The sequence below is a fragment of the Muscardinus avellanarius genome, assembly GCF_963383645.1.
Source record: "Muscardinus avellanarius genome assembly, chromosome: 3".
Lineage (NCBI taxonomy): Eukaryota > Metazoa > Chordata > Mammalia > Rodentia > Gliridae > Muscardinus > Muscardinus avellanarius.
In genome coordinates, this window is record NC_137788.1 from 82,977,370 (window position 1) to 82,994,260 (window position 16,891).

The 16,891-nt window shown below is 38.6% G+C and overlaps 1 protein-coding gene across 1 annotated transcript in view; it reads left to right on the forward strand.

The window, feature by feature from the left end:
• Window positions 1–16,891, forward strand: part of CCDC18 (coiled-coil domain containing 18) — a gene marked incomplete at its 3' end in the record, with an annotated part of 86,651 nt that overhangs the window by 38,472 nt on the left and 31,288 nt on the right. Inside the window, exons 11-15 of the mRNA XM_080691472.1 lie at window positions 1–110; window positions 2,035–2,145; window positions 3,498–3,629; window positions 11,228–11,362; window positions 12,714–12,791. The exon at window positions 1–110 is cut by the window's left edge and continues 111 nt beyond it. Of these exons, the coding sequence (XP_080547598.1) occupies window positions 1–110; window positions 2,035–2,145; window positions 3,498–3,629; window positions 11,228–11,362; window positions 12,714–12,791 (566 nt within the window). The remainder of the gene's footprint in view (window positions 111–2,034; window positions 2,146–3,497; window positions 3,630–11,227; window positions 11,363–12,713; window positions 12,792–16,891) is intronic.

Consider the following 16,891-nt stretch of genomic DNA (forward strand, 5'->3'; position numbering starts at 1 on the left):
CTGAGAATTCTGATTTGAAGGTTAACATGGCTCATAGAACCAGTCAGTTTCAGCTGATTCAAGAAGAGCTGCTAGAAAAAGCTTCCAACTCCAGCAAATTAGAAAGTGAAGTAAGCTTGGGATCCTTTGGGTGTATGTATTAAATTTTGAGATAGGAAAAAAAGGTTGCAAGGTTTTATAGCAATTTAAAGCCAAATTTATGGGTTTTTTTGGAAAGTGGTACCATATAAATGATAAATTCTTTTAAATTGTATTTAAAAACTTTAACATTTTAATTTATATTAAAGGTAGGAAAATACTCACTGGTGTTTAAAAGGTCTCAGATTTGGTTGAACTAACACTGTATTTCAGTTTACTTTTCTGCAATATAAGTTAATACAAGTTTACATTTACAAGTAACGAATTTGTGGGGGGTTTTGTTTTTTTTTTTTGTGGTACTGGGGTTCCTGGAAACCCTTCTACCTCCAGGCTATACTCCCAGACCTATTTTATACTTTTTTGTTTGGAAACAGGGTCTCTTAAGCCAGGGAGGCTGGCTTCAAACCTGCGTGATCCTCCTGTCTCCACCTCCCAAGCGCAGGGATTACAAACGTGCGCCACCACGCCCAGCGAATTTGTGTTACTTAGTTGGAAGAAAGGGAATTATAAAGCCGGGCATAGTGGCGCACTTTGTAATTCCCGTGCTTAGGAGGCTGAGACAGGAGGATCACACAGGCTCGAAGCCAGCCTCAGCTACTAAGTGAGGCTCTCAGCAACTTAGTGAGATACTGTTTCCAAACAAAAAATATAAAATAGATCTGAAAGTACAGCCCAGAGGTAGAAAGCCTCTGGGTTCCACCCCCAGTATCACCAAAAAAAAAAATAAATAAAAGGAATTATAATAGTGGATATTAAATTTTAGTAAACATCAGTGCCTACTAGGAAACCTGTCAAACATGCACCATGCCTGGCAATTACTGCTTTCAAAAAATGAGAGCCAGGCCAGGTGTGGTGGCGCACGCTTGTAATCCCCGCGCTTGGGAGGCAGAGACAGGAGGATCATGCAGGTTCGAAGCCAGCGGTGTGCGCTGGCTTAGGAGACCCTGTTTCCAAATAAAAATGTAAAAATAGGTCTGGGAGTGTAGCGCAGAGCTAGAAGGGCTTCCAGGAACCCCAGTACCACAAAAAAAAAAAAAAAAAAAAAAAAAAAATGAGAGCCAGAGAGCCAGGCATGGAGGCACATGCTTGTAATTTCAGCATTTCGGAGGCTGAGACAGGAAGATCATGGTTTGCTGACAGCCTCAGCTACTTAGAGAGGCCCTCCACAACTTAGTGAAACAAAAAACAAAGAGCCAGGTGTGTTGGTGCGCATCTGTAATCCTAGTCCTTGAGAGGCTAAGACAGGTGATTGCAGGTTTGAGATCAATCTCAGCAACTTAGGAAGACTCTCATCAACCTAGCGAGAGCCTGTTTCAAAGCAACAAAATAAGGCTGTGGGTATAGCCTGGAGGTATAATGCCCCTAGAATTCAGTCCCCAGTACTACAAGGGAAAGGAAACGGGGTGAGGGGGTGCAGTTCTCTTTGGAGAAGAGTCTGAACTAAATTCCTAAGATATTACCTAAATGGGAGAAGTGATGTCACATCCTTGATCCCTGGCTCTCATTTCACTGTTTTAATTCTAAATAACCACTTATATTTTTAGGTACTTGTGATTATATGGATTAAAGGTTATTCACTTTAAACCCTAAATATTTATTACCATAAATTCTCCCACTTTATCTAGACACAGCTTTTTTTTTTTTTTTTTTTTTTTTTGTGGTGGTGGTACTGGGGCTCCTGGAAGCCCTTCTACCTCCGGGCTACACTCCCAGACCTATTTTTACATTTTTCTTTGGAAACAGGGTCTCCTAAGCCAGCGCGCTCGGCTGGCTTCGAACCTGCGCGATCCTCCTGTCTAGACACAGCTTTAAGCTTTAAAAGAAGAAGCAGGTATTTAATTTTAAGATGGAAAGTCTTTAAAAACTAATTATAAACTTATTTCAATGTATTTTCAGATGACAAAGAAATGTTCTCAGCTTTTAACTCTAGAAAAACAGTTAGAAGAAAAAATTGTTGCATATTCTTCTATTGCTGCCAAAAATGCAGAACTTGAACAGGAACTTACGGTAAAATATATCCATTTTACTTTTTTTTTTCGGGTCTGGGGATGGAACCCAAGGGCATTCAATCTCTGAGCTACACCCCCTGCCCTATTTTATTTTTTTTATTTATTTTTTTTAGTCTTTATTTTGAAACCGGGTCTCACTGAGTGGCAGAGGGCCTCACTTAAGTAGTGGAAGCTGTCCGCGAACCGTGATCCTCTGGGTCTCAGCCTCCCAAATGCTGGGATTACAAGTGTGTGCCACCACGCCCAGCTTTACTTTAAATTTACACTGAGCTTTTAGGCACTTGTGATAGCATTTTTTTTGTATCATTACTATGAAATATGCTAAGTAAGAAAGTATAAATTCTGCTAAACTCTTCTGTTCATTTTTTTTGCTTCGTGTGTGTGTATGTGTGTGTGTGTGTGTTTTCCTTGGGATTACACTAAAGGGAATTCTACCTCCAAACTACACATGCAACCCTATTTAAAATTTTGTTTTGCTAAGACGCTGAGAGTCTCACTAAGTTACTGAGTCTGGCTTTGAACCCGAAATCCTCCTGTCTCCGCCTCCTAAGTACTGGGATTACAGACATGTGCCACAGTGTCCAGCTTGGTGTGTGTGTGTGTGTGTGTGTGTGTGTGTGTGTGTGTGTGTGTATGTGTGTGTATCACACCTGTGATCCTCCTGTCTCAGCCTAAGCGTATGCACCACACCAAGCCTATTCTTTAAAGAATAGACTATGGCAATCTAGACATGGTGATGTGGTGCCTTTAATTCCAGTACTTGCAAGGCTGAAACAGGAGGATCTTATGTTCAAGGCCAGCCTCAGCGACTTAGCAAGACCCTCAACAACTTAGACCCTGTTTCAAAATAAAAAAGATAAAGTACTAAGGTGTAGCTAGAAGATAGGACACCCCTAAGTATAATCTGTAGTAACATAAAAAGTATAAAGTAGATGGGCGTGGTGGCGCACGCTTGTAATACCCGTGCTTGGGAGGTGGAGTCAGGAGGATCGCGCAGGTTCAAAGTCAGCCTTGCTGGCTTAAGAGACCCTGTTTCCAAATAAAAATATAGCCGGGCGTGGTGGCGCACGCTTGTAATCCCCGCACTTGGGAGGCAGAAACAGGAGGATCGCGCAGGTTCGAAGCCAGCCACGCGCACTGGTTTAGGAGACCCTGTTTCCAAATAATAATGTAAAAAAGTAGGTCTGGGAGTGTAGCCCAGAGGTAGAAGGGCTTCCAGGAACCCCAGTACCACCACCAAAAAAAAAATAAATAAATAAGCATAAAGTATGGCATATTTAATGCTTGACTATTGTATTTTTATGAAAAATAGCTTTCAGTCATATCCTATTAAAGTGTTTGTATTTCTAGGAAAAGAATGAAAAGATAAGAAGTCTAGAGACCAATATTAATACAGAGCATGAGAAAATTTGTTTAGCCTTTGAAAAAGCAAAGAAAATTCATCTTGAACAGCATAAAGAAATGGAAAAACAGATTGAAAGAGTAAGTAATGCATACCTAGTGCTGAAAAGAACTTTAATTATCACTAGCACAGTATTCTTTATTTTGTAGGTGAGAAACAAAGACACAGAAAAATTCATGCTAAGAGCTATAATTAGAACCTCATTTCTTCTGAATCATTTCCAGTGCTGTGTGTGTTGTGTGCGCGTGTGTGCGTATATGTGGTACTAGGAATTAAACCCAGGGCCTCATGAATTACCACTGAGCTATTCTCCTATAAATATACAGTGACATTTTAGGCACTCATGATAACATATTTGTTTTTGTATCTTTACTATAACATATTACTACCAATTCTTTCTTTCTTTTTTTTTTCTTTTTTTCGTTTTGAGGTACTGGGATTGAACCCAAGGGCATTCAATTTCTGAGCTACACCCCTAGCCTTATCTTTATTTACTTATTTATTTATTTACTTACTTACTTATTTATTTAGCAGTACTGGGGATGAAACCCAGGGGCATTATACCTCCAAACCATCCCCTAGCCCTATTTTTTTTTTTCTTTATTTTGAAACAGGGTCTCACTGAGTTGCAAAGGGCCTCACTAAGTAGCTGAGGCTGTCCACAAACTGCAATCCTCCGTCTCAGTCTCCCAAATGTGGGATTAAAGGGTGTGCCACCACACCCAGCTAAATATGTATGTATGTATGTATGTATGTATGTATGTATGTATGTATGTATTTATTTATTTTGTGGTACTGGGAGATGGAACCCAGGGGCATTGTACCTCCAAGCTACACCTCCAGCCCTATTTTTATCTTTATTTTGAAGCAGTATCTCACTGAGTTGCAAAGGGCCTCACTGAGTAGCTGAGGATGTCCACAAAACTGGATCCTCCTGTCTCAGCCTCTCAAATGGTATGATTACAAACATGTACGCCACTACGCTGGCTTATTTTTTATTTTTATTTTTTTTTTTGATTTATTTTTTTTTTTGGTGGTGCTGGGGTTCCTGGAAGCCCTTCTACCTCAGGGCTACACTCCCAGACCTATTTTATTTTTTGGAAACAGGGTCTCCTAAGCCAGTGAAACTGGCTTCGAACCTGCGCGATCCTCCTGTCTCCGCCTCCCAAGCGCGGGGATTACAAGCGTGCGCCACCACGCCCGGCGCTTTATTTTTTATTTTTAAACAGGATCTCACTAAGTTGCGGAGGATCTCACTAGGTTACTAAGGCTATTTGCAAAACTGCGATCCTCCTAAGTACTGAGATTACAAATGTGCACCACCACAATTGGCTTGGAGTTTTGTTTTTGTGTTGCTGGGGACTGAACCCTGGACCTCACCCATGCTAGGCAGGTGCTATGCCATTGTGTTACATCCTAGCCCCTAATCATTATTATTTTTTTACTTTATTAAAGTAAGAGTGATTCTTTTGACGCTTTCCCCCTAGATAGCCCTTGATTGGCAAATTAGTTGAGAGGAAACAGGAAAAAGAATGGAAGCACTCTTAATGTTGTTATCCAGTTTGTTGTTGTTGTTGTTTGTTGTTTGTTTTTTGTTTGTTTTTGCAGTACTGGCGATGGAACCCAGGGGCATTTGACCTCCGATCTATACCCTCTGTCCTATTTCTTATTCTTTTTTTTTTCTTTTTTTTTCTTTTTTGCGGGTCTGGAGATGGAACTCAGGGGCATTCTACCTTTGAGCTACACCCCACCCCTATTTCGAAACAGGGTCTCACTAAGTTGTGGAGGGCCTCACTAAGTAGCTGAGGCTGTCTGAGAACCACGATCCTCTGGTCTCAGCCTCCCAAATGCTGGGATTAGAAGCGTGTGCCACCACGCCTGGCTTTATTCTTTGTTTTGAAACAGGATCTCACTGAGTTGCAAAGAGCCTCACTAAGTAGCTGAGGCTGTCCATAAACTGCAATCCTCCAGTCTCAGCCTCCCAGATGCTGGGATTACAAGCATACGCCACTATGCCTGGCTGTTATCCAGGTTTTGTCATTTTTATCTTAATAGACTTTTAAAGAAATGAGCCAGATCTTATTTCCAAAAAATAAAATAAAAGGTTGGAAGTGCAGGTTGGAAGTAGAATGCCCCTGGATTCAATTACCAGTACCATAAGAAGTAAATAAAAATAAAAGCAGGCCATATGTAGTAGTCGTGCATGCCTGAGACAGGATGATCAGTTTTAAGACCAGTCTCAGCAATTTAGGGAGGCCATATATTCTAGATTATTATTTCCTTTACCAAATGTTCTTGGAAACCTTGTCAAAAACAACTTGACCATATATGGGAGAAATTATTTCTAGGCTTTTTATGTTACTCCACCAGTTTATATATCTGCCTTTATAGCAGTACTACTCTGTTTCAATTATTGTAGCTTTATAAAGTTTGAAATCAGAATATATACATCTTCTAGCTTTGTTCTTTTTAGAGATTGTTTTGGGTACTTAGAGTTTATATTTCATGTTAGGATAGATTTTTTTAAATAAAATGAATAAATGTATGATAGTTTCACCTTTAAAAAAAAGAAAAATATATACTCTGGTAAGAAAGAAAGCAAAAAGAAATATTGAAATGTTATCTCTAAGTGATCAAAAGCTTGATATCAGACAAATGAATCTGTTATGTGAGATCATTGTTAATTTTGGATAAATTGCTATAATATTAGCTGTCAACCAATAAGTCAAGCATGGGAAGGAGGGTTGGGGAGGGAATGGGGTGGGATTGGGTAGGGGCTAACTGGGCGATGTGTGCATGTATGTCTACACAAGTTTTTTATCCCAGTGTGATATATGAATACAGTGCACCAATTTTTAAAAAATTAAAATAAATAAATAATAAAATAGGTCAGAGGTATAACCCAGAGGTAGAAGGCCCATGGATTCTATCCCTAGTACCATAGACAGACAAAATGGAGAAGGGTAAGCCTCTATAATAGCAATTGCTGGCCAGCATGCAAAACTACTAGAATTTTTTTGTGTGTGTGTGGTACTGAGGATTGAATCTAGTGGCATTCTACCTCTGATCTATTCCCCCAGCCCTTTTTTAAATTTTTTAATTCTTTTTTTTTTTTTTTTTTTTTTGGTGGTACTGGGGTTCCTGGAAACCCTTCTACCTCCGGGCTGCACTCCCAAACACCTAATTTTTAAAATATTTTTATTTGGAAACAAATAAAGCGAGGCTGGCTTTGAACCTGCGCGATCCTCCTGTCTCCACCTCCCAAGCGTGGGGATTACAAGCATACGCCACCATGCCCGGCAATTTTTTAATTCTTTATTTTGAGACAGGGCCTCACTGAGTAGCTGAGACTGGCCTTGAACCTGCAATCCTCCTGTCTCAGCCTCCCAAGTATTATTATTACAAGTGTGCACCACCATGCCCAATTTAACAATTCTTTAAGCTGTAGTTAGGAATGCAAAGTGGTACAACTATTTTGGAAAACAATTTAACAATTTCTTATAAAGTTAAATACACTTATAAAATTAAGAATACTTAATCCAGGTGTGGTGGCGCACTCTTGTAATCCCAGTACTTGGGAGGCTGAGACAGGAGGATGGCAGGTTTGAAGCCACACTTAGTGAGATACTGTTTCCAAATAAGTAAAATCGGTTTGGGGGTATAACTTGGAGGTAGAAGAATCCCTCTGGGTTCAGTCCTCAGTAACGCGCGCGCACACACACACACACACACACACACACACACACACACACACACACGCCACTTATGTCCCAAAAGTCCCAGATATTTATTCTAGAGAGATGAAAATTTAAGATTAACTAAAACCTGTACACAGTGTTTATAGTAACATTAGTCTAATCACAAAAAATAGAAACAGCCCATTTTTCTTCCAGGAATGAGTGGATACACTATGATACTTTAGACTATGTAATACAACCAAGTAATAAGGAATAATATACTGATAAAGGCAGAAACATAGGTAAATCTTCAAGGTTTTATGCTCAGGAAAGAAGACAATTTTAAAATGTTGTAATAGTGTATAGTTTCATTTCTTTGACATTCTCCAAAAGTCAGAAGTTGTGTGTTAGAGAGTGGTTAGTGATTGCTAGGGGTTGGAGTGATGGACTTTGCTGATAAAAAGTCAACATGGAGTAAATGAGGGCAGAGACTGCTTTGCATACTGATTGTGGTAGGGGTTTCATGACCATATATATATTAAAACTCAGAACTGTACACTCTCCCCAAATAGGGGAAAAGGGTTGCTCTATGTAAATTTTTAAAAACCTGTCACCATAGTGTGGTGGTGCACATTTGGAATACCAGTACTTGGGAGTCTGAGACAGGAGGATCGCAGGTTTGCAGCCAGCCTCATCTACTTAGTGAGGCCCTCTATAACTTAGTGAGACATTGTTTGAAAAATAAAAAATAGGAATGAGGATGTAGCTCAGAGGTAGAATGTCCCTGGGTTCAATTTCCAGTACTGTAAAAAAAAAATTTAAAAAGCCTATCACCTAAAAATTTTTGTCAAGATCTTAGTCTGTATCTTCCAAACTGGTTTTTCTCCATCTTTGTTTTACTTAGATGTATATAGTATAGTCATTGTTCAATATCCATAGGGAATTAGTTCCAAGACACCCTCCCTACCCCAATGATCACCAAATTGCAAGGATATTCAATTTCCTTATATGAAACAAAGTAGCTGCAATGCACCAATTTTAAAAAATTTTTAAAAAAGTAATATTTACACATAATCTCTTTCTTTCCTTCTTTCTTTCTTTCTTTCTTTCTTTCTTTCTTTCTTTCTTTCTTTCTTTCTTTCTTTGTGGTACTGGGGATGGAATCCAGGGGCATTTTATCTCCAAACTATACCCCCAGACCTATTTTATTATTTTATTTGGAAACAGGGTCTCACTAAGTTATTGGGAGCCTCACTAATTTGCTGAGGCTGGCTTTGAAATTGAGATTCTCCTGTTTTAGCCTCCAAAGTACTAGGATTACAAGCATGCGCCACCACGCCCGGCTTCCTGTATACTTTAAATCATAACTAGATGACTTATAACACCTAGTGCAATATTTTCAGTTTGTGATAGTTGAGTTCACATCACAGATGGAGAACATATAGATGAGGAGAACCAACTGAAAAAGATATACACACATAAAGTAAATATAATTTTTTTTAGGTACTAAAGATTAAACCCAGGGGCATATTACCTCTGAGCTACCTCTCCAGCCTGATTTTTTATTTTATTTCTTTTTTTATTTTTATTTTTGCGGTACCAGGGATGGAACCCAGGGGCATTGTACCTCCGAGCTACACCCCCAGCCCTATTTTTTTTTAGTCTTTTTTTATTTTCGAAACAAGGTCTCACTGAGTTGTGAAGGGCCATGCTCAGTAGCTGAGGCTGTCTGCAAACCGCGATCCTCTGGTCTCCGCCTCCCGAATGCTGGGATTACAAGCATGCGCCACCATGCTGGCCTTCCAGCCCAATTTTCATTTATTTATTTTTTAATTTTTTAAAATTATTGTTATTATTTTTTTAAATTTAGAAACAGGGTCTCACTAAGTTGCTGAGAGCCTCACTAAGTAGCTGAGGCTGGCTTCAAACCAAGCGCTGGGATTATAAGAGTGTGCCACCACGCCTGGCTCTTCCAGCCCAGTTTTATTCTTTATTTTGAAACGGGGTCTCACTAAATAGCTGAGGCTAGCCGTAAACCTGGATCCTTCTGTCTCAACCTCCCAAGTACTGGAATTACAAGCATTTTAATAACCATTCCCCAGAATAGCTGTCTTTTCAGTTATTCTTGTCAGAATTGTGACTAATTTTTGTAAATTTTATTATAATGCTGTTTTCCATATTTTAGAGTACTTTTATTTTATCTTTCATTCTAGTACTAGGGATTGAACCCAGAGAAATTCTACATTTGAGCTATACCCCCAACTCTCTTTATTTTAATCTTGAAACAAGGTCTTTTTTCCCCCCCCAGCTCTGGGGGTGGAACCAGGGACATTCTGCCTTAGTCTTTTTATTTTGAAACAGGGTCTCACTAAGTTGTGGAGGGCATCAGTAAGTAGCTGAGGCTGGCCTCAAACCTGCGATCCTCCTGTCTCAGCCTCCCAAGTGCTGGGATTACAAGCATGCGCCTTGAAACAGAGTCTTGATAGTTGCTGAGGCTGGCCTCGAACATGTGATTTTCCTGTCTCAGCCTCCCAAATACTAGGATTACAGATGTGTTCTATCATGCCCAGTTGATAAAAATATCTTTCAAATGATTTGGTCCCTAATTGTTTCTTCAAAGATTAATATGAGAGTGGCAGAAATTCTAAGAAGATATTATATTTGAATCTCAATGGGAGTTAATCTCCTCCCACTCCTTTAAAATTTTTTTTTCTTCTCCTAATTAATGGTATCCAGAATTTATTTTCTTCCTATTCTTAGTAGAAAGTTTAATTCGCAAGCATTTTTTTTTTTTTGTACTGGGGATTGAACCCAGAGGCATTCTACCTCCAAATTACACCCCTAGTTTTTGTTTTTGTTTTTTTTAAATTTTGAAACAGTCTAGCTTAGTTGCTGAGGGTCTCACCAAGTTATTGAGGCTGTCCTCAAACCTGAGATCCTTCTTTCTCAGCCTCTGAAGTACTGGAATTATAGGTGTGTGCTACCATGCCCAGCTAAAGAAACCTCCAATTTCTAATGAGTTATTTTCTTGTTTGTATTTTATCATTTTCATCATATAGTTTCTTGGTTTTGTATTTTCTAGTTAATCTTACTGCCATATTCTTAACATATATATATATATAAATACCCATATAATAAGGTATTAGCCTCAAGTACATAGACCACTAGATTGTACATTATTTTTGGATTTATGTATATCTATGTAACATAAGTATGTACATATTGAGTAATTTCATATTTTGTCTTCATAAAAGCTTTTTGAAAGTTTGGAAATACAAGTTATTGGTAAAATTGTGGAGAGTGAGAAATCTTATATGCTTTTAATCAAAGTATAAATTTTGATGCACTTGGAAGAGAAATACCTAGTGAAGTTATAAATGTGCATATTCTACAACCAGGAGGTCCACTTCTAGGTGGGCTGTTCTAGAGAAATCCTTGCACAAGTGCATAAGGAGACAGTTACCAATGATATTATTGCAACACTGTTATAATAGTGAAAAAGAATATCTAACTGTTCCTGGGTGGAAGAGTGTTCCAGACCCACAAAAAAAAAGAAAAAAGAGTAGAGAAACCGAAATTTAGTCTTATAGTAGAATATTATACCTTCTTAAAGTAAATGCACTAGATCCACATATATGCACAACATAAATATCTAAGACAATATTGAATGAGAAAAGCAACTTGTCAAAACTTAGCAGTGTTGATAACATCTATGTTAATTTTCATGACTGAAACATTTAGTAAAAGCACAAAAAACATATGAGAATGAAATGGATCAACAATGATACAGACCAGTTTTAATGTGATAAAAATGAAAAGGGAAGAAGAAAAAGAGGTAAGATGTGATTTCATAGCTTCCTTTTAACAAAGAAAACTGAAGGAAATTTGCAAAATGTAAAAAATCTCTGTGATTTCATTGGTAGTTTCACATGTATTCTTTTGTGTGTATTTAAAATATTTAAGATTTTTAATATGAAAATTAATTCTGTTTTTATGTTTAGCTTGAAGCTCAACTAGAGAAAAAAGACCAACAATTTAAAGAACAAGAAAAGACTATGGCCATGTTGCAACAAGATATACTATGTAAACAGCATCATCTTGAATCACTAGATAGACTCTTGACAGAAAGCAAAGGGGTAAAGTTATCTTTATAAAAGTGCTATTTAAAATCTTAACAGAGGCTGGGCGTTTGGGGGCACGCTTATAATCCCAGCATTCGGGAGGCTGAGACCGGAGGATCGCGGTTCGCGGACAGCCTCAGCTACTTAGTGAGGTCCTCTGCAACTCAGTGAGACCCGGTTTCAAAAATAAAAGAATAAAAATTAGGGCAGGGGGTGTAGCTCAGAGGTTGAATGCTCCTGGGTTCCATCCCCAGACCCACAAAATAAATAAATAAATAAATTTTTTAAAATAAAATCTTTTTTTTTTTTGCAGGTCTGGGGATGGAACCCAGGGGCATTTGACCTCTGAGCTACACCCCCTGCCCAATTTTTTATTCTTTATTTTGAAACCGAGTCTCACTGAGTTGCAGAGGGCCTCACTAAGTAGCTGAGGCTGTCCACAAACCGCAGTCCTCTGGTCTCAGCCTCCCAAATGCTGGGATTACAAGCGTGCGCCACCACGCCCAGCTAAAAATAAAATCTTAACAAAGAGCTGGGCATGGTGGCGCACGGTTGTAATCCCAGCATTCTGGAGGCTGAGACCGGAGGATCGTGGTTCCCAGACAGCCTCAGCTACTTAGTGAGGCCATTTGCAACTTACTGAGACCCTGTTTTGAAATTAAGAATAAAAAATAGGGCAGGGGGTGTAGCTCGGAGGTCAAATGCCCCTGGGTTCCATCCCCAAACATCCCAAAATAATAAAATCTTAACTGAGGCCAGGCATGGTGGTGCACACCTGTAATCCTAGTACTTAGGAGGCTGAGCCAAGAGGATTGCAGTTTCAGGGACAGCCTCACTAAGTAATGAGACTATCATCAACCTATTGAGATTGGGGTTAGGGATGTGACTCAAAAGATAAAATGCCTTGCAGAGCATGGTGGCGCATACTTGTAATCCCCGCGCTTGAGAGGCTGAGACAGGAGGATTGCGCAGGTTCAAAGCCAGCCCCAGCTACTTAGTGAGGCTCTCAGCAACTTAGTGAGACCCTGTTTCCACAAAAAGTATAAAATAGGTCTGGGAGTATAACCCGGAGGTAGAAAAGCCCCTGGGTTCCACCCCCAGTACCACATACACAACAACAACAACAAAAAAAAGAATGCCTCTGGGCTCAATCCCCAGTATCACAATAAATAAATAAATAAATAAATAAATAAATAAATAAATAAATAATAAAAATCTTAACTGATAGTTTAAGGCTATATTTCATAACCTTATCTTGAATATTGAACATACCTTAATTTGAATCAAGTCAGTTGTTTAATAGCTTGTTATTAATGCAAAAATATTTATTTGTATTTTTGTCTTTTTTCTTCCTGAAAATATTCAGGAAATGGAAAAGGAAAATATGAAGAAAGATGAAGCTTTGAAAGCATTACAGAACCAAGTATCTGAAGAAACAATCAAGGTTAGTGTCCTAATACTTTTTGTTTTTCTTATTGGAGACATTCTTGTAGATTTTTTACTTTTTCTATAAAGTATAAAAATTACATATATAGAAGTCAGTTGCCAGGCGTGGTGGTGCACGCTTGTAATCCCTGAGCTTAGGAGGCGGAGACAGGAGGATCGCACAGGTTCGAAGCCATCCTTGCTGGCTTAAGAGACCCTGTTTCCAAATAAAAATATAAAATAGGTCTGGGAGTGTAGCCCGGAGGTAGAAGTGCTCCATCCCCAGTACCACCAAAAAGGGGGGGGGGGAGCTAATAGCTGAAGAGTTGCTTTGATTCAGTGAACTTTGTTTTTCAGTATATTTTCTTCAATATGAATTTTAATCCTAATTATTTGTTCATTGATAATGTTGTTGATCAATTTCTTCAAAAAGGGCTTTCTTAACCATTAAGATATTTTTTAACTTTAGTTATAGCTGCAAATTATTATTACCAATAAAGAAATAACAGGAGTAGTAAAAGGAGATGAAACTAAAGATGTCCAGTTTTGCTTCCTTTTGCCAGTTCTGCTATAAAATTAAATAGGTGATGAAGCCATAATTTCCAGTTAAAATCTGAGTTTCTGGCTACTTTATCTTCATAATAATCTTGAGCAACATGGACATCATTGCTGAATTAACTTGGGTTCACTTCATGTACGTGTGTGTTGGGGGAGTGTTGGGGGTTGAACCCAGGAGTCTTCTACCTCTGAGATATAACCACAGCACCTCCCCCTTTTTTTTTTTTTTGAGGATGGAACCCAAGGGTGTTCTATTTTTTACCTACACCCCTTCCGGCCCAATTTTTTTTTTTTATTTCTACTTTGAAATAGCGTCTCACTAAGTAGTGAAGGGCCTCATTAATTTGCTGAGACTGGCCATTAATCTGCAGTCCTCCTGTCTCAACATTTCAAGTACTGGCATTTATAGGTATGCACCACCATACCCAGCTGACCCTAGCCCATTTTTGTTTGTTTGTTTGTTTGTTTGTTTGTGGTACTGGAGATGGAACCCAGGGGCATTCTACCTCTGAGGTACATCCCCGGTCCTATTTTTTAATCTATTATTTATTTATTTATTTATTTTTATTTTTTGTGGTACTGGGGTTCCTGGAAACCCTTCTACCTCCAGGCTACACTCCCAGACACCTATTTCATATTTTTATTTGGAAACAGGGTCTCTTAAGCCAGAGAGGCTGGCTTCTAACCTGTGCCATCCTGTCTCCTCCTCCCAAGTGCGGGGATTACAAACCTGCACCAGCACACCCGGCCTGACCCCAGCCCTTTAAATAAAAAAAAAACACAAAACAACAGTGTATCACTAATATGCCTAGGACCTCGCTAAATTGACACGGCTTGCCTTGAACTTCCATTCCTCATGTCTCAGCTTCCCAAGTACTGAGACTGGCTTTCAATTTTTAGTGCTTACTAACTGGCTAACCCTAACCCTAAACTTGTCCAAGTTATTTAAACTATCTGAACTTTAATTTCTTCATTTGTAAAATAAGGATAACAAATACTCTAGAAAAGAAGTAATGTGTGCCAGGGTGGCAGCATACGCTTGTAATCCCGCGCTTGGGAGGCGGAGACAGGAGGATCGCGCAGGTTCAAAGCCAGCGCGCTGGCTTAAGAGACCGTTTCCAAATTAAAAGTATAAAATAGGTCTGAGAGTATTGCCCGGAGATAGAAGGGTTTCCAGGAACCCCAGTACTGAGAGAAAGAAGGAAAGAAAGAAAGAAGGAAAGAAAGAAAGAAAGAAAGAAAGAAGCAGTAATTTATTAAATGAAATAAGATATATAAAGTATTTAGCACATAACTAAGTTACTCAGAGTTTAATCATTAATTACTGTAAACATCACCCCTTAATTGTGATTTCATTTTCAGTGATTTAGTTTGCATGTAGTCAAGTATAGTTAAAAAACATTAAATAGCGCCAAGCGTGGTGGTGCACGCTTGTAATCCCAGCATTTGGAAGGCTTAGACAGGAGGGTTGCTGTCCCTGGACAGCCTCAGCTGCTTAGTGAGCCCCTTTGCAACTCAGTGAGACCCTGTTTCAAAATAAAGAATAAAAATAGCCGGGCGTGGTGGCGCACGCTTGTACTCCCAGCATTTGGGAGGCTGAGACTTATTTTTTTTTGTGTGTAGCACAGGGTATTAAACTCAGGGACATTCTATCTCTGAGCTACACCTCTAGCCCTTTCTATTATTATTATTATTATTATTATTATTATTATTATTATTATATATTTTTTTTCTTTCTGTCATGGTTTGTGGACAGCCTCAGCTACTTAGGCACTCCGTAACTTAGTGAGACCCTGTTTCAAAGTAAAGGATTAAAAAAAAAAAAAAATACAGGGCAGGGGGTGTAGCTCAGAGGTCGAATGCCCCTGCATTTCATTCCCATACCTGCAAAAAAAAAAAAAAAAAAGAATAAAAATAGGACTGGGCGTGTACCTCAGATATAAACTGCCCCTGGGTTTCATCTCCAGTACTGCAAAAAAAAAAAAAAAAAAAAAAAAAGAAAGAAAGAAAAAAATGCTAGCATATTTAAGAAATAGATTATGAGTTTTAAATTTTGCATTTTTCTAAGTACTATAATGAAGTCTTGCATTTGTCCCCATCTATTCTGTCATCACTTTGTTAAGTGTAGCCACTTAATATATACTAACTGCCCCTTAATCACTTAATAGCCATCTAGGCTATCAGACAAAAATGGTATCCCATTATTCTTATTTGTTTACTTGTTTGTTTTGTGTATAGCACAGGGTATTGAACCCAGGGACATTCTATCTCTGAGCTACACCCCTAGCCCTTTCTATTATCATTATAATAATAATAATAATTATAATTATTATTATTATTGTTTTTGTTGTTTTGTTGTTAAAAATGTTTTTGCTTTATTAAGTCTCACAACATTGCTGAGAATCTCACAAGGTTGTTGAGGCTGGTCTCAAACCTGCCATCCTTCTGTCTCAGCCTCCCAAGTATTGGGATTACAGGCATGTCCCCACCATGATTGGTACAGTGCCTATATTTAAATAACCCTTATTTTACTGACTAAAAGCCCAAAATGCAAGAGTATTGATGTTGGCAATTTAGGTTTGCCAAAGAGAAGCTGTAAAATGTGAAAAAGTGAAAAAGTGTCATTAGTTTTACTGTAGTGATTCAAACTGCAAATTTCATAGCCATAGTGCCTCATAAGTGCTTAGTTAAGAGGGAAAGGTCATGAAATTGATATATATGTATAGGGAAAAAATGTAGGATTTATTTATTTATTTATTTATTTATTTATTTATTTATTTATTATTTTTTGGTGGTACTGGGGTTCCTGGAAGCCCTTCTACCTCTGGGCTACTCTCCCAGACCTATTTTTACATTTTTTTTAAATTTGGAAACAGGGTCTCCTAAGCCAGCGGGCTCGTCCGGCTTCGAACCTGCGCGATCCTCCTGTCTCTGCCTCCCAAGTGTGGGGATTACAAGCGTGCGCCACCACGCCCGGCTATAGGATCTAATATTATCTGTGGCTCTTGAAATATATTCCCTGTGGATAATGAGGAACTATTGTATGTTCAATATTTTTGCATTTTTACTTTTATTTTTATTTTTATTTTTTTGTGGCACTAGGGATTGAACCCAGGGGCATTCTACCTCTGAGCTACACCCCCAGCCCATTTTATTCTTATTTTGAAACAGCATCTTAATAGGTTGATGAGAGTCTCACTACTAGCTAAGACTGTCCTCGAGCCTACAGCCCTCTTTTCTCAGCCTCCCAAGTATGGGATTACAAACGTGCACCACCACACCTGGCTTATTTTTGCATTTTTAGAAGTAACAGGTCCAATGCTGCTACCTTATTCGATCATATAAAGCTTGAATATAAAGGTATTTTAAATATAATTTTATTGGTGCATTATAGTCTCACATCATAATAAAAGGCCTTTTTGTTTTTGTTTTTTGTACTGGGGATTGAACCCAGTGGCATTCTACTTCCGAGCTACACCCTCAGCTCTGTTTTTAATTCTTTATTTTGAAACAGGGTCTCACTGAGTTGCAAAGTGCCTCATTAAGTAGCTAAACCCCTGT